At 40.6% G+C, this 18969-nt stretch overlaps 1 protein-coding gene across 1 annotated transcript; it reads right to left on the bottom strand.

Annotated features, from left to right (window-relative positions):
• Positions 1-1310: 1310 nt before the first annotated feature.
• Positions 1311-15826, bottom strand: LOC133549186 (oocyte zinc finger protein XlCOF6.1-like). Its single transcript, XM_061894367.1, has 2 exons — positions 15552-15826; positions 1311-3867 (listed from the first exon to the last, which is right to left on the bottom strand). Exons 1-2 carry the CDS (start codon positions 15682-15684, stop codon positions 2735-2737), a joined length of 1266 nt encoding a protein of 421 aa, XP_061750351.1. The 5' UTR covers positions 15685-15826; the 3' UTR covers positions 1311-2734.
• Between the last annotated feature and the right edge of the window lie 3143 nt (positions 15827-18969).

The following is an 18969-nucleotide window of genomic DNA, read 5'->3' on the forward strand; positions in this document are numbered from 1 at the left end:
CAGTTTTGTCTGTGTATGCTTCCGAGGAGCAGTTTGTCCGTGTTGTATTCCTAGGGGGGCGGTAGAGCGCAATTTTGAGTTTTGAGGTTAGGTTTTTTCATCAGATCGCAATTTTTGCCAGACCTGATGTGTGTGTCAAGTTTGGTGAGTTTAGAAGCATTTTAAGGGGGTCAAATAACAGCTCAGAGGCAAAAATGACATTTTTTAGGAGACTTTGCACAGGGGTTCTTTGCAGGCGCGTAAGATCAAAACCTGAGAACTTATCAAAACTCTGTTCTATACTTTTAATCAGAAGGATTCAATCCCTCTCCTGTGCGAGTTTGAAGCCAAAACAACAAACGCACTCAGAGGAGATAATGTTTGAAGAAAGGTGACCGTTTTTTTGGAAAACTTTTGTTTTGAAGGGGGGATTGCAAACTTCCTGTTGATTTTTGTTGGGGGTTGTCAATCTATGAAATGTAGGTCTAAGCGAGACCTACATAGAGGTTTTTGTTTCATGTCTCTCCGACATTCTTACCGGAAGTTACAAGCAATTTTGTCTGTGTTTTCTTCTTAGGAGCAGTTTTTTCAGTGTTTTATTCAAAAATAGCGCTAGAGCGCAATTTTGAGTTTTGAGGTTTTTTTTTTTCATTAGATCGCAATATTCGCCAGTCCTGATGTGTGCGCCAAGTTTGGTGACTTTTGAAGCATTTTAAAGGGGTCAAATTACAGCGCAAAGAGGCAAAAATGGCATTTTTTGCGAACATTTTATTTTGAAGGGGTTTTTGCCAACTTCCTGTACATTTTTGCTGAAAGAAGTGAGTGTATGAAAATTGGGTCTAAGTCAGACCTACATAGGAGTTTTTGTTTCATGTCGCTATGACATTCCTAACAAAAGTTACATGCAGTTTTGTCTGTAATTTTTTCCTAGGGGGCGCTAGAGCGCCATTTTCATTTTGGGGGATTGGTTGCCTAATATGTTGGGAAGGTTTGCTATACCGACGTGTGTGTCAAATTTGGTGAGTTTTGAAGCATGTTAAGGGGGTCAAATTACAGCGCGTAGGTGCGGAATAATAATAAAACACAGCAGTTTTAATAGGGTCCTTGGCCAAGGACCTTAATTAAATGCATAAATCTGTTTTTAAATGTGTCATTATTTTTTGTACAAAATGCACTTAATTATTTAGTCACACAATCCATTATTGGTGTAATTATTTCATGATTTATTTAATTATTTCATGAAACGGCGAGTTAGCGCCATCCATCCATTCATTTTCTACCGAGTTGGCAACAAAAGTACAAAAATATCCCAAAGAAACAATCGCACTAGATTCGGTTAGCCCCGCCCACTGCCTTTAATGGGTGAGTTTCACACAGACACACGTTTCTTTATTAACACAACTTTCAACACAATTGCAACGCGTATGAAAATACAGATTCACCCCTTTAGTCATATTTTTTGCGCTTAAGGAAACTTCAGCTCTAGACTATTTCTGTGTATTTGATGATGTCATGACTGCCACAAGTGGTGGAAAAGTGCACTACAACTGAGTACGGGCTGTCTGGGAGAGACAAGGTCGGAATACTCAAACAAATGAAGTGTGAGCAGCAAAAAGAAACCAATTTACTGCAAGTAACACACGGTTGAATAGAATCTTTCAAAAATAAAAGTCTTTTAACATCAAACCGATTTATTTGAGATGAAAAACAGTTTTGTATACAGAAAACGACGTTAGCTACTAAGAATATAATAAAACATCTTAGCACAGAGTACAAAGTACACAAAATAACACAAACAGTTGTGTTTACTTGCATATGATATGTCTGCTAAACAACAATCACACAATTACTTTTAATACATCTTTTGGTTGATTTCTGGTGTGTGGTTTGTAAAAGTTCCGACCAAACTTGACAGAATTTAAGGAAAGAAAACCCTACAAGAGGAAGAATTGGAAAAGAAAATTGTAACAAAAAGTTGCGGCAGGGCGGCCATCTGCCTTGACTTGTATCGTGCAGACTACTGAATACTGAACTGCTGCAAAATTGCGCTCCAGCGCCCCCTAGGAAAAAACCCAGACAAAACTGCTTGTAACTTCCGTTAGGAATGTCGTAGAGACATGAAACAAAAACCTTTATGTAGGTCTGACTTAGACCTACATTTCATAAAACACTTCTATACCTAAAATCAACAGGAAGTTCGCAAAAACCCCTTCAAAACAAAATATTTGCAAAAAATGCCTTTTTTGCCTCTTTGAACTGATATTTGGCCCCCTTAAAATGCTTCAAAGTGCAAGTTAAAGCTATACTATGCCAAGCGAAAGCCATTTATCAACAACATCCAGAAAGGCCAATCTGTAATTTGACCCCCTTAACATGCTTCAAAACTCACCAAATTTTACACACATATCAGGACTGGTGAAAATTGCCATCCAATAAAAAAACAAACCCCAACAATGACAATTGGGTTCTAGCGCCCCCTAAGAAAAAAAACTGACAAAACTGCTTGTAAATTCTGTTAGGAATGTCGTAGAGTGATGAAACAAAAACTTCTATGTAGGTCTGACTAAGATCGGGACTCGGGACACGGCGGCGGCGGCCAACGGCGGACCCGACCAACGCTGCTTGTTTCTTTTTGTTCTTTCTTGAATCTTTTAGTACAAATTATGTTTGAAATTGTTTACTAACCCTTGTATATATGTTGTTGTTTTTTTAAGCTGCGTTATTAAGCCGTTTTCAAGATAAAAGCTATGGGCGACTAAGACTTTTTCTCCCTCTTGTGTGTCCTCATGTGAATTTTTAAAGTAGACCTGTGAGAAAACGTACTACTGCAATCCAGACAGCTAAAAGGTTTTTCTCCCGTGTGTGTCCTTGCGTGTATTTTCAAAGCCGACCTGTGAGAGAACCTACTGCCGCAGACTGAACAACTGAACGGTTTTTCTCCCGTGTGCGTCCTCATGTGTATCTTCAAAGCGGACTTTTGAGAAAACGTGCTCGTGCACACTAAACAGCTAAAAGGTTTTTCTCCTGTGTGCGTCCTCCTGTGCGACACCCAGGTTGCCTTCCGGGTGAATCTTTTACCGCAGACCGTACAACAGAAGGGTTTCTCTCCTGTGTGCGTCTGCATGTGCTTCACCAGCGTTGCCTTTTGAGTAAATCTGTTGTCGCAAACTGAACATCCAAAGGGTTTTTCTCCGGTGTGCGTGCGCATGTGTTTCACCAACGTGTCCTTTTGAGTGAACCGGTTGTGGCAAACGAAGCAACTGAAAGGTTTTTCTCCTGCGTGCGTCCCCTTGTGTCGTTGTAAAGCGAACCTGTGAGAAAATGTACTGCTGCAAACTGAGCAACTAAAAGGCTTTTCTCCGGTGTGCGTTCTCATGTGTTGAGTCAAACCGGACATCATCGGGAATTCTTTAGCACAAAACGAGCAGTAGAAACATTTTTTACCGGTCTCTTCAGAGCATTCGGAGTGTTGCTTGTCGGTTTGAGTCCCGATGTCACCTTCACAGTCTGTGTCGCTGCTCAAAGGTTCTTCATCCTCAGGAAAGTGTGATGTTGTGTCGTCATTGTCTGACAGCGGAGCTCCACTCAGGTCTGTTGTCATGTGTGGAAGTGAGCTGGTGCTTGGAGGCTCCGCCCCTTTGATCTCCTCACACGGACTGTGATGAAACTCGGGCGGTTTGTCTTCAGGGTCTTCAGTTTTCATGGAGACCACAGTCAGTTGCAACTTGGTGAGCTCGGCCTCCCTCAAGACAGGAAGACAGTCTCCCCACTGAGGGGTCAAGAACTCTTCCTCTTTAATGCGGGGGGGCTGTGGATCCTCGTCATTTAAAGTAGAGATTCTCGACCGCGGGCGACGTTTTTCTTGACGATCAATCAGCTGTCGGACATCTGCCGGACACAAAAAGACTTGCTTGAACAGTTCAACGGTCTTCCCATGGTCAAAGAGAGGACCGTGTACATTTATAGTGAGAATGTGGCAGGAAAGACACATTGTCAGAATAATTCTATTTGTGTTTCCAAGAGTTCCCGGCGAGCAGACAAAAGCTGTCTTTGATCTTACCAATCAAAAGGCTTGTAAAACTCCACTGTGTAGGATGGGAAGCGACATGAAGGTGTCTGTTTCTTTGGTCTATTGTAATCCACATGAAGATTTTGTCTTGACCCGAGACCTACAAAGCTGAGAGGAAGCAGGACCTGACCCCCCTCCAGGCACCTTTTCTTTCAACTGTTTTGTGACCAAAGGCGACGGCTGTTTACGACCCCCCTTCCTTTAAAAACAGCTGTTGCCATGTTATCATCGGGGTGGCATAGCTCGGTTGGTAGAGTGGCCGTGCCAGCAACTTAAGGGTTGCAGGTTCGATTCCCGCTTCCGCCATCCTAGTTGTGTCCTTGGGCAAGACACTTTACCCACCAGCTCCCAGTGCCACCCACACTGGTTTAAATGTAACTTAGATATTGGGTTTCACTATGTAAAGCGCTTTGAGTCACTAGAGAAAAAGCGCTATATAAATATAATTCACTTCACAATTCACTATCAGGGAAAGTCCAAATAAAAGAGGAGGCGTACAATCTCTCGTCAGAGCGTGGTGGAAGACTGTACAAATAGTACAGGACAGACGTTTCTCCTCAATGAGCGAAATTGAAATCTGCTTCTTGTCTGTTTAATAGATGTCGTCGGTGTTTGAACCTATGCTGATGACACCCAACTCTACATGCCCCTAAAGCTGACCAACACGCCGGACTGTAGTCAGTTGGAAGCGTGTCTTAATGAAATTAAACAATGGATGTCCGCTAACTTTTTGCAACTTAATGCCAAAAAAACGGAAATGCTGATTATCGGTCCTGCTAGACACCGACCTCTATTTAATAATACAACTTTAACATTTGACAACCAAATAATAAAACAAGGTGACTCTGTAAAAAATCTGGGTATTATCTTCCACCCAACTCTCTCCTTTGAGTCACACATTAAAAGCGTTACTAAAACGGCCTTCTTTCATCTCCGTAATATCACTAAAATTCGCTCCATTTTGTCCACTAAAGACGCCGAGATCATTATCCATGCGTTTGTTACGTCTCGCCTCGACTACTGTAACGTATTATTTTCGGGTCTCCCCATGTCTAGCATTAAAAGATTACAGTTGGTACAAAATGCGGCTGCTAGACTTTTGACAAGAACAAGAAAGTTTGATCATATTACGCCTGTACTGTATATACCTTTATATACATATATACATACATATATACCTATACTGTATATACCTTTATATACATATATACATACATATATACCTGTACTGTATATACCTTTATATACATATATACATACATATATACCTATACTGTATATACCTTTATATACATATATACATACATATATACCTATACTGTATATACCTTTATATACATATATACATACATATATACCTATACTGTATATACCTTTATATACATATATACATACATATATACCTATACTGTATATACCTTTATATACATATATACATACATATATACCTATACTGTATATACCTTTATATACATATATACATACATATATACCTATACTGTATATACCTTTATATACATATATACATACATATATACCTATACTGTATATACCTTTATATACATATATACATACATATATACCTATACTGTATATACCTTTATATACATACATATATACCTATACTGTACATACCTTTATATACATATATACATACATATATACCTTTATATACATATATACATACATATATACCTATACTGTATATACCTTTATATACACATACCCGAAAGGGAATAAGCGGTAGGAAATGGATGGATGGATGGATATACCTATACTGTATATACCTTTATATACATATATACATACATATATACCTGTACTGTATATACCTTTATATACATATATACATACATATATACCTATACTGTATATACCTTTATATACATATATACATACATATATACCTATACTGTATATACCTTTATATACATACATATATACCTATACTGTATATACCTTTATATACACATATACATACATATATACCTATACTGTATATACCTTTATATACATAAATACATACATATATACCTGTACTGTATATACCTTTATATACATATATACATACATATATACCTATACTGTATATACCTTTATATACATATATACATACATATATACCTATACTGTATATACCTTTATATACATATATACATACATATATACCTATACTGTATATACCTTTATATACATATATACATACATATATACCTATACTGGCTCACCTGCACTGGCTTCCTGTGCACTTAAGATGTGACTTTAAGGTTTTACTACTTACGTATAAAATACTACACGGTCTAGCTCCAGCCTATCTTGCCGATTGTATTGTACCGTATGTCCCGGCAAGAAATCTGCCTTCAAAAGACTCCGGCTTATTAGTGATTCCTAGAGCTCAAAAAAAGTCTGCGGGCTATAGAGCGTTTTCCGTTCGGGCTCCAGTACTCTGGAATGCCCTCCCGGTAACAGTTCGAGATGCTACCTCAGTAGAAGCATTTAAGTCTCACCTTAAAACTCATCTGTATACTCTAGCCTTTAAATAGACCTCCTTTTTAGACCAGTTGATCTGCCGCTTCTTTTCTTTTTTCTCCTATGTCCCCCCCTCCCTTGTGGAGGGGGTCCGGTCCGATGACCATGGATGAAGTACTGGCTGTCCGGAGTCGGGACCCAGGATGGACCGCTCGCCTGTGTATCGGTTGGGGACATCTCTACGCTGCTGATCCGCCTCCGCTTGAGATGGTTTCCTGTGGACGGGACTCTCGCTGCTGTCTTGGATCCGCTTTGAACTGAACTCTCGCGACTGTGTTGGAGCCACTATGGATTGAACTTTCACAGTATCATGTTAGACCCGCTCGACATCCATTGCTTTCGGCCCCCTAGAGGGGGGGGTTGCCCACATCTGAGGTCCTCTCCAAGGTTTCTCATAGTCAGCATTGTCACTGGCGTCCCACTGGATGTGAATTCTCCCTGCCCACTGGGTGTGAGTTTTCCTTGCCCTTTTGTGGGTTCTTCCGAGGATGTTGTAGTCGTAATGATTTGTGCAGCCCTTTGAGACATTTGTGATTTGGGGCTATATAAATAAACATTGATTGATTGATTCAGGCAACGGACTTAAACTGTGAATCAGCTGACGAACAAATCGTGACAGTTGAACGGAAACCGAATTCCTGGCTGAAAATGAAAACCCTCAACATTAGCTGTCGGCCAGCAGGAAGTGTTACAAATGTAGAAACTAAATCACACGGTGACCTCTTTAAACTTTGTTGTGTTTATTTGCAACGGCAAACTAAATAATCTGTCAGTCGACAATTGAATTTGTAGCGCTCCAAATAATTATTAGTTGATAATAAAATCAAAATAAAAAAAGTGCTGATTCTGATAATTGTCCAGTTGTTATATCATGTTTCATTTGCAAGTATTATATAGTAGACTTTGCATGAAGTTGCAATTCCAAGACGCTAGATGGCGTCAGATGTGTTGCTGTAGTCAAAAGCTGTCTTTGACTGTCTTTTGTTGAGTCCTACGAAGTGTATGTACTGTAAGTATTGTACTTATTACACCCCAGTAGGGTTGTCCCGATACCAAAATTTTTGTACGGGCACCAAAATGTATTTCGATATCTTTCTAAATAAAAGGAACTACAAAAAAAAGGCATGCTTGGCTTTATTTTAACAAAAAAATCTTAGGGTACATGAAACATGTTTATTATTGTCATTTAGTCCTTCAATAAAATAGTGAACACACTAGACAACTTGTCTTTTAGTAGTAAGTAAACAAACAAAGACTACTAATTAGTCTGCAGTAACATATTGTGTCATTTATACACCTATTATTTTCTACACAATATGAGGGACAAACTGTAAAAAATTATTATTAATCTACTTATTCATTTACTGTTAATATCTGCTTACTTTCTGTTGTAACATGTTCTATCTACACTTCTGTTCAAATGTAATAATCACTTACTCTTCTCTTCTTTGATACTTTACATTAGTTTTGGATGATACCACACATTTAGGTATCGATCCGATACCAAAATGCGCCCCGTCTCCTTTTTCTGTCTACACACTGTGTCTGCTTGTAAGTACTCTGTGTGTGTGCCCTGCCGAACGTGCTCGTCTACTCGTAAAACCAGAAATATCACGACATGGTGTTACTTTTTAGAGGCGGTATGGTACCAAATATTCTTAATCAGCATTGCGGTACTATACCAATACCGGTTTCCCGTACAACCCTAAAGTCGAGACCCAGGATGGACCGCTCGTCGGGACCCAGGATGGACCGCTCGCCTGTATCGGTTGGGGACATCTCTACGCTGCTGATCCGCTTGAGATGGTTTCCTGTGGACGGGACTCTCGCTGCTGTCTTGGAGCCACTATGGATTGAACTTTCACAGTATCATGTTAGACCCGCTCGACATCCATTGCTTTCGGTCCCCTAGAGGGGGGGGGGGGGTTGCCCACATCTGAGGTCCTCTCCAAGGTTTCTCATAGTCAGCATTGTCACTGGCGTCCCACTGGATGTGAATTCTCCCTGCCCACTGGGTGTGAGTTTTCCTTGCCCTTTTGTGGGTTCTTCCGAGGATGTTGTAGTCGTAATGATTTGTGCAGTCCTTTGAGACATTTGTGATTTGGGGCTGTATAAATAAACATTGATTGATTGATTGAAAGCCAATAGTAGAAGATAATTAGAATATTTAATTGATATTGTTACACCGCCTTCCTGTGTTTTTGTCTGATTATAAATGTGATCAAAAATACAATTATTCAATGATCTGGAACATTCACAGCAGCGGTGTCAGTATTGGTATCAGCTTTGTTACGCCCCTGCAACTACTTGGTATCCAATCAATACACCAATTTGTAGTATCGTACAAAAAGTAATGTAAAAGTTTCCAAGTGCTTATTTAGTTGCATATAGAGAACACTCTATTTAAAGGCCTACTAAAAGCCACTATTACTGATAGTTTATATATCAATGATGAAATATTAACATTGCAACACATGCCAATACGGCCGCTTTAGTTGACTAAATTGCAATTTTAAATTTGCCGGGAGTTTCGTCTTGAAAACGTCGTGTAATGATGACGTGTACGCAAGACTTCACGGGTTTTTAGGAAGTATGAGCGCTCCGCACACACACACACAGCTAAAAGTCGTCTACTTTAACGACATAATTACACAGTATTTTGGACGTCTGTGTTGCTGAATCTTTTGCAATTTGTTCATTTAATATCGGAGAAGTCACAGTAGAAAACATAAAGTTGGGAAGCTTTAGCCTTTAGCCACACAAACACACGGTGATTCATTGTTTAAAATTCACGGAGTTGAAACTTTCCTATGGATCACAGCGGACATGGATCCCGACCACTTATTAACCAGCAGGTTTCGGTGATAAAATTGTGGTAAAAAGTCGCCTTTTGCCGGATATCAGCTGAGCTTGCGCCTCCCGTATAGCTGCCGTCGACTTCCCCGAGACACTGGGTGTCAACACCCGGCCGTGGACGTACACTTCCGACTATCAGGTACTGTTAAAGGGGAACATTATCAAAATTTCAAAAGGGTTAAAAACAATAAAAATCAGTCCCCAGTGGCTTGTTATATTTTTTGAAGTTTTTTTCTAAATTTTACCGGTCTCGGAATATCCCTAAATAAAGCTTTAAAGTGCCTTATTTTCGCTCTCTGCGAAGACACTGGCCATTTCCCTGTGACGTCACACAGTGCTGCCAATGTAAACAAACAATGGGAATACCACAGCAAGATATAGCGACATTAGCTCGGATTCAAACTCGGATTTCAGCGACTTAAGCGATTCAACAGATTACACAAGTATTGAAAAAGATGGTTGGAGTATGAAAATATTGAAGAAGAAACTGAAGCTATTGACGCCATTCATAGCCATAGCATGGCCGAATAGCTGCGTTAGCATCGCCGGTAAAATGTGCGGACCAAACGATCAGGACTTTTGCATCTTTTGACACTGGAGCAACTTAAATCCGTCGATTGGTAAGTGTTTGTTTCGCATTAAATGTGGGTGGAAGGAAACGTAATATAGTTGCAAATGCATCTGCAGGTTATCCATACATCTCTGTGCCATGTCTGCTTTAGCACCGCCGGTAAATAGCATGTTAGCATCGATTAGCGTAGCATGTTAGCATCGATTAGCTGGCAGTCAACATCAACAAAAGTCACCTTTGTGAATTCGTTGACTTCATAGTTGCAAATGCATCTGCAGGTTATCCATACATCTCTCTGCCATGTCTGCTTTAGCACCGCCGGTAAATAGCATGTTAGCATTGATTAGCGTAGCATTTTAGCATCGATTAGCTGGCAGTCAACATCAACAAAAGTCACCTTTGTGATTTCGTTGACTATAGTTGCAAATGCATCTGCAGGTTATCCATACATCTCTGTGCCATGTCCGCCTTAGCATCGCCGGTAAATAGCATGTTAGCATCGATTAGCTGGCAGTCAACATCAACAAAAGTCACCTTTGTGAATTCGTTGACTTCATAGTTGCAAATGCATCTCCAGGTTATCCACACATCTCTGTGCCATGTCTGCCTTAGCACCGCCGGTAAATAGCATGTTAGCATCGATTAGCGTAGCATGTTAGCATCGATTAGCTGGCAGTCAACATCAACAAAAGTCACCTTTGTGAATTCGTTGACTTCATAGTTGCAAATGCATCTGCAGGTTATCCATACATCTCTGTGCCATGTCTGTCTTAGCATCGCCGGTCAAATGTGGAGACACTCTGGCACATTCAATGGGGGTCTGGCGGCAGACACTTTGGCATCTTGGGGCCAGTGGTGCAACTTGAATCCCTCCCTGTTAGTGTTGTTACACCCTCCGACAACACACCCACGAGGCATGATATCTCCAAGGTTCCAAAAAATAGTCGAAAAAAACTGAAAATAACAGAGCTGAGACCCGGTGTTTGTAATGTGTTGAAAATGAAAATGGTGGGTGTGTTACCTCGGCGACGTCACATTCTGACGTCATCGCCTCCAGAGCGATAAACAGAAAGGCGTTTAATTCGCCAAAATTCACCCTTTTAGAGTTCGGAAATCGGTTAAAAAAATAGATGGTCTTTTTTCTGCACCATCAAGGTATATATTGACGCTTACATAGGTCTGCTGATAATGTTCCCCTTTAAACTCACTAAAACACTAGCAACACAATAGAAAGATAAGGGATTTCCCAGAATTATCCTAGTAAATGTCTCTAAAAACATATGAATCCGTCTCAATGCAACACGATTTCAATCCTAGTCCGTCGCTATCAATATCCTCAAACACGAATCTTTCATCCTCGCTCAAATTAATGGGGAAATTGTCGTTTTCTCGGTCCCGATAGCACTTTTTGTTGGAGGCTGCCATTAAAATTAATGTGAATATGTGAGCAGCTCCCACACTTGTGACATCATCAACTGCGACTTCCAGTAGAGGCAGGGCTTTTCTCCAGTTGCAAACTTTATCGTGGATGTTCTCTACTAAATCCTTTCAGCAAAAATATGGCAATATCGCAAAATGATCAAGTATGACACATAAAATGGACCTGCTATCCCCGTTTAAATAAGTACATCTTATTAAATAAGATAAATAAATAAGAACAACCATGTGACCTGCCGCTTGGGACAGGTACACAAGTAGGGCAGCTATCGGTGCCTCATTCAGGTGCTAAATGAAAGCAGTGGCATGGACAAAGGCACACAAAGTCGACCTTAACACGCCAACTGCAGTCTTAAGATCAAACATGCGAGCAGGATGCATTCACAAACCTCAGAATTCGGAAAATCTAATCACAACACAAGTGTGGCGAAGGGTTTGGTAAGATGACCACTGGAGGAAGGACGGCAAGCAGAATTTGTTTTTGTTTTTTTAAACCGACGGTGTCAAGACCCTAAATATTAACAAAACACTTCTAGCTTTCACAACAAAAGCTTTGCAAAATATTGGTCTCAGAAAAATTGCTTACGTGAACAAGTTTTCGTGCACATTCCCTGTGTCCTGTAGGGGTGTGACAATACAATATATTGGGTTCATGAGAACAAGATGAGATCTAAAAAAAACATAAAGGCGAATTGCACTTATTTTTTTTGTGAATCTTGCCTATCGTTCACAATTATGAAAGACAAGACGACGGATATATTTTTTAGTGCCAAATAACTCTTAAATAAAGCAAATGTGATGTCCTCTATTCCGCCCATAAAGCTCTTAAAAACATCCAAAAAGCGCCAACAATACTCCATTTACATTTGGTGACTTGATTATTAACAAGTAAAAAGGGACGGCGTGGCGCAGTGGAAGAGTGGCCGTGCGCAACCCGAGGGTCACTGGTTCAAATCCCACCTAGAACCAACCTCGTCACGTCCGTTGTGTCCTGAGCAAGACACTTCACCCTTGCTCCTGATGCGTGCTGGTTGGCGCCTTGCATGGCAGCTCCCTCCATCAGTGTGTGAATGTGTGTGTGAATGTGGAAGTAGTGTCAAAGCGCTTTGAGTACCTTGAAGGTAGAAAAGCGCTATACAAGTACAGCCCATTTATTTATTATTTATTATTATCTCATTTCAGTAGGCTTAGCGACCACACAGTCTGATAGTTTATATATCAATGATGAAATATTAACATTGCAACACATGCCAATTCGGCCTTTTTAGTTGACTAAATTGCAATTTTAAATTTCGCGCGAAGTATCTTGTTGGAAATGTCGCGGTATGATGACACGTGCGTTTGACGTCTCGGGTTGTAGCGGACATTTTTTTTACAGCCCGATCCCAGCTATAAGTAGTTTGCTTTAATCGCATAATTCCACAGTATTCTGGACATCTGTGTTGCTGAATCTTTTGCAATTGGTTCAATTAATAATGGAGACGTCAAAGAAGAAAGACGTAGGTGGGAAGCGGTGTATTGCGGCTGCCTTTAGCAACACAAACACAGCCGGTGTTTCCTTGTTTAAAATTCCCGAAGGTGAAGCTTTAATATGGAACAGAGCGGTCAAGGGAACATGATTCCCGACCACATGTCAACCGGCAGGTTTCGGTGAGAAAATTGTGGTAATAAGTTGTCTCTTGGGGCGGTTTAGCTCGGTTGGTAGAGAGGCCGTGCCAGCAACTTGAAGGTTGGAGGTTCAATTCCCACCTCTGCCAACCTAGTCACTGCCGTTGTGTCCTTGGGCAAGACACTTTACCCACCTGCTCCCAGTGCCACCCACACTGGTTTAAATGTAACTTAGATATTGGGTTTCACTATGTAAAGCGCTTTGAGTCACTAGAGAAAAAGCGCTATATAAATATAATTCACTTCTTACTGTAGACATGAGCGGAGCTTGCGTCCTCCTGCAGCTGCGTGGCTTCCTTCAGAGACACTGGCGGTCAACACACCCATGGCCACACCCTTCCGACTTTCAGGTACGACTATATAATCTCACCAAAACACTAGTAACTCAATAAGCAAAGGGTCGGCAACCTGCGGCTCTAGAGCCGCATGCGGCTCTTTAGCGCCGCCCTAGTGGCTCTCGGGAGCTTTTTCAAAAAATTTATGAAAAATGGACAAATGAGGAAAAAAAATATAAAATATATATTTTTTGTTTTACTATGGTTTCCGTAGGAGGACAAACATGACGCGAACCTCCCTAACTGTTATAAAGCACACTGTTTGTATTAGACATGTTTCACTGATTCGAGTATTTGGCCAGCGCCGTTTTGTCCTACTAATTTTGGCGGTCCTTGAACTCACCCTAGTTTGTTTACATGTATAACTTTCTCCGACTTTCTAAGACGTGTTTCATGCCACTTCTTTTTCCGTCTCATTTTGTCCACCAAACTTTTAACCTTGTGCATTAATGCACAAAGGTGAGTTTTGATAACGTTATTGATTTGTGTGACTGCAAGTTAATCGATGCTAACATGCTATTTAGGCTAGCTGTATGTACATATTGCATCATTATGCCTCATTTGTAGCTATATTTGAGCTCATTGGGTTTCCTTTAAGTCCTCTCAATTCAATTTATATCTCATGACACTATCTGTATGTAATATGGCTTTTATTTTTTCGCGGCTCCAAACATATTTGTTTTTGTTGTTTTGTTGAAGTTGACTGCCAGCTAATCGATGCTAACATGCTACGCTAATTGATGCTAACATGCTATTTACCGGCGGTGCTAAAGCAGACATGGCACCGAGATGTACGAATAACCTGCAGATGCATTTGCAACTATATTACGTTTCCTTCCACCCACATTTAATGCGAAACAAACACTTACCAATCGACTGATTTAAGTTGCTCCAGTGTCAAAAGATGCGAAAGTCCTGATCGTTTGGTCCGCACATTTTACCGGCGATGCTAACGCAGCTATTCGGCCATGCTATGGCTATGAATAGCGTCAATAGCTATTCGCTCAATAGCTTCAGTTTCTTCTTCAATACTTTCATACTCCAACCATCTGTTTCAATACATGCGTAATCTGTTGAATCGCTTAAGTATACCTATACTGTATATACCTTTATATATATGGCTCGTTCAACATTTTAGGTTGCCAACCCCTGCAATAAGCAGATAAGGGATTTTCCAGAATTATCCTAGTAAATGTGTCTAATAACATCTGAATCGCTCCCACTGCCCTCGCCTTTTTTTTTCTAGTCCTTCACTCTCACTATCCTCATCCACAAATCTTTCATCGTTGCTCAAATTAATGGGGAAATCGTCGCTTTCTCGGTCTGAATCGCTCTCGCTGCTGGTGGCCATGATTGTAAACAATGTTCAGATGTGAGGAGCTCCACAACCCGTGACGTCACGCTCATATTGTCTGCTACTTCCGGTACAGGCAAGGCTTTTTAATTAGCGACCAAAAGTTGTGGACTTTATCGTGGATGTTCTCTACTAAATACTTTCAGCAAAAATATGGCAATATCGCGAAATGATGAGGTATGACCCATAAAATGGACCTGCTATCCCCGTTTAAATAAGAACATCTCATTTCAGTAGGCCTTTAAACAATCAATTTTAGTACTATTACTCTTCTTTTCCGCGAAAAAGAATAAAAGTTTCCCAACAGTCTTCCACCTCCTGTAAACCCCACATTGCATTGTTTCACTTTCGTTCTGTTTTCGTTTCTTGGCGGTCATTTTTTTATTATATTATTAAATGTTAATTTATAAATTTCAACAATAACAAACCGATAAGAAACAATAAACAAAATAGTTCAAAAACAGTATAAAACGTTATAAAAACAGTACAAAACAGTTATTTATTTTGTTCCTTGGCGGTCATGAAGTCAGACGTTTTCCTACAATGACGTCATGTATAAAGATGAGCCCACGTGACACAACCAGGAAGTGTGGGGGCGGGGAATATGGACGCGGCCAATATTTTTGGTGTGAAGAAAACACATTTTTGTTGACGATGTTACATTCAAAAGCCAATAAAACACCTTTTTTTTTTTACCACTTAGACCAAATATTAAGAGAGAAATGGTTGAGTTAGTTCGGCGCTAAAACCTACCTTCGTCGTGAACTGCCTTCTCCTCTTTTGTTCTAGAAAGTTCCTCCTCGTACGACGCGATGGTTCTTTCAAACAGCGCGAATATTTCATCTGCCGCCGCCATGAGTCGCTCCTTCACCAACTCTTTCAGCATTTTGAATGTTTTTAAACTCAAACTTCGTCTTGGTTGTTCTTTGTCTTTTGTCTCCGCTGGAAGGCGCCAACTTCCGCCTTTTTTCTTCTTCCTGGGCTGAAAGCCTTCGTGACGTCACACTGCTGCCATCTCGCGGCGGTGTTGAAGAATGCAATCCAACTTCATTTTCATATAACCAAGTGAAAGCACGAAAGGTTAGACCAGATATGTCAAACTTGTTTTCATAGAGGGCCCCTTTGCAGTTATGGTTGCTCTCTTAAAGTCCACTTTAATAGTCAATAGTACATCAGTATAAATCTACACGTGTACATTACATGTTTATAATTGCCTATGAATTTGATTATTAGAATGTTTTTTTAAACATACACTGTTAAAAAAACCACCTACAGATTTTACTGCAAAAAACTGCCAGCTCAGTCTCCATAATTTTACCAGTTTAATTAAAATAAATAAATATATATATAATTTTTATATATGTACATATATACATATATTTACACATATATATACAGTTTGTATATATATATATACATACACACACACACACATATGTATATATATTTTTTCTTTTTTTTAAATTATTATTTCCTTAAAATGGTAACATTCTGAAAAAAAAAAAATAATATATATATATATATATATATATATATATATATATATACACACACACACACACACATACATATATATATATATATATATATATATATATATATGTATATATATATAATGTCACCCACTTTTATAGTGAAGTCACTGACCTTCTTAAGTTTGATGTAGGACCCAAATAGGATGGATTCCGTTTTACCTAAGTGTATGGATAGCTTGTTGTCAGCGAGCCAGGTGCAAATATTGAGGAGTTCAGCACTGAGGATTTGTTCCACCTGTGACTTGTCCTTGCCGGATACCAGCAGGGCCGAGTCATCCTGCAAACAGGAACAATTCACAGTGTCATGCTGATGGCATGTCATGTACGTATATTAGGAACAGTAAAGGTCCTAATATACTGCCTTGGGGGACTCCACAGCTTACTGAGAGGGGGAGGGGACATGGTGCCGTTCACCTCTACCACCTGTTTCCTCCCCTCCAGGTAAGATTGCATCCAGCTTGATGAAGTTTCGCTGAATCAACTCTTTTTCTGTCATACTTCTTGCTTTCATGACGATAAGGTTGGCGTTCACCGCGAAGGACGTTTTGGCAAACAAATCTTTTGTCTTCTGAAGCCTATTACCTGTCCAATCATTTTTAATGGCTCTGCCATTTAAAGGGTTTGATATAGAAAGCTCTCTAGGACTTTATTATCCTTTGGTTATCAACTGTCAAGTTATCTACGGCTTGTATCAACTCAACCCCGGCACATTTTCTTGGGTTTTATTTTGTTACGGGAGTTTATCGGGATAACTTGATAACATTAAATCATGCGTTAAAATGCTACTTGCCAGTAAGCATTCATTCAATGCGGGTTAAGTAAGAATCAATCAATCAATGTTTACTTATATAGCCCTAAATCACTAGTGTCTCAAAGGGCTGCACAAACCACTACAACATCCTCGGTAGGCCCACATAAGGGCAAGGAAAACTCACACCCAGTGGGACGTCGGTGACAATGATGACTATGAGAACCTTGGAGAGGAGGAAAGCAATGGATGTCGAGTGGGTCTAACGTGATACTGTGAAAGTTCAATCCACAATGGATCCAACACAGTCGCGAGAGTCCAGTCCAAAGCGGATCCAACACAGCAGCGAGAGGCCCGTTCACAGCGGAGCCAGCAGGAAACCATCCCAAGCGGAGGCGGATCAGCAGCGCAGAGATGTCCCCAGCCGATACACAGGCGAGCAGTACATGGCCACCGGATCGGACCGGACCCCTTCCACAAGGGAGAGTGGGACATAGGAGAAAAAGAAAAGAAACGGCAGATCAACTGGTCTAAAAAGGGAGTCTATTTAAAGGCTAGACTATACAAATGAGTTTTAAAGTGAGACTTAAATGCTTCTACTGAGGTGGCATCTCGAACTGTTACCGGGAGGGCATTCCAGAGTACTGGAGCCCGAAATGAAAACTCTCTATAGCCCGCAGACTTTTTTTGGGCTTTGGGAATAAAAAAAAAAAAATCAAAGTATTTCCATCCAACCGTATCTTAGAACCAACAATGCTAACTATGTACCAGTGGTCTCTTTGACTTCCTCTCATTACAATTTCATGACTGTAGTTTTGAGCATTGTATAGCAAATTATTCATTTTTTTGTTTTCTTATGAATGTCACATGGTATCATACTAGCATCGACGATATCAAATGAAGAACATTATCGTCATCCTGTATCTTTTGTTGTAAGAATCCTTGTGATTTTTCCAAATAAGAGGGATTAGACCCATGCAACACAAACTACTCCTCGCTAATTCCTATTTCGATACAACTCTTAATCAGCAAGATTGACAACGACTCGGACCAGGTCACAGACCCAGTAGACCTCGGGCCGGTGTTGTGTCTTGGCCTGTCTCCTCCACTTGGGTGCGTGATGGATCATTGAAGACGCCGTAGACCAGGGGTAGGGAACCTAAGGCTCTAGAGCCAGATGTGGCTCTCAGATAAATCTTAGCTGGCGTTGCTTAACACGATAAGTCAGTGTTTTTCAACCTTTTCTGAGCCAAAACACTTTTTTTTTTTCATTGAAAAAATTCTGAGGCGCACCACCAGCAGAAAACATAAGAAAAATTAAACTCAGTATCAATCAATCAATCAATCAATGTTTATTTATATAGCCCCAAATCACAAATGTCTCAAAGGACTGCACAAATCATTACGACTACAACATCCTCGGAAGAACCCACAAAAGGGCAAGGAAAACTCACACCCAGTGGGCAGGGAGAATTCACACCCAGTGGGACGCCAGTGACAATGCTGACTATGAGAAACCTTGGAGAGGACCTCAGATGTGGGCAACCCCCCCCCTCTAGGGGACCGAAAGCAATGGATGTCGAGCGGGTCTAACATGATACTGTGAAAGTTCAATCCATAGTGGCTCCAAGACAGCAGCGAGAGTCCCGTCCACAGGAAACCATCTCAAGCGGATCAGCAGCGTAGAGATGTCCCCAACCGATACAGGCGAGCGGTCCATCCTGGGTCCCGACGAGCGGTCCATCCTGGGTCCCGACTCTGGACAGTCAGTATTTCATCCATGGTCATCGGACCGGACCCCCTCCACAAGGGAGGGGGGGACATAGGAGAAAGAAAAGAAGCGGCAGATCAACTGGTCTAAAAAGGAGGTCTATTTAAAGGCTAGAGT

The sequence above is a fragment of the Nerophis ophidion genome, linkage group LG01 (genome assembly GCF_033978795.1).
Source record: "Nerophis ophidion isolate RoL-2023_Sa linkage group LG01, RoL_Noph_v1.0, whole genome shotgun sequence".
NCBI classification, from domain to species: domain Eukaryota; kingdom Metazoa; phylum Chordata; class Actinopteri; order Syngnathiformes; family Syngnathidae; genus Nerophis; species Nerophis ophidion.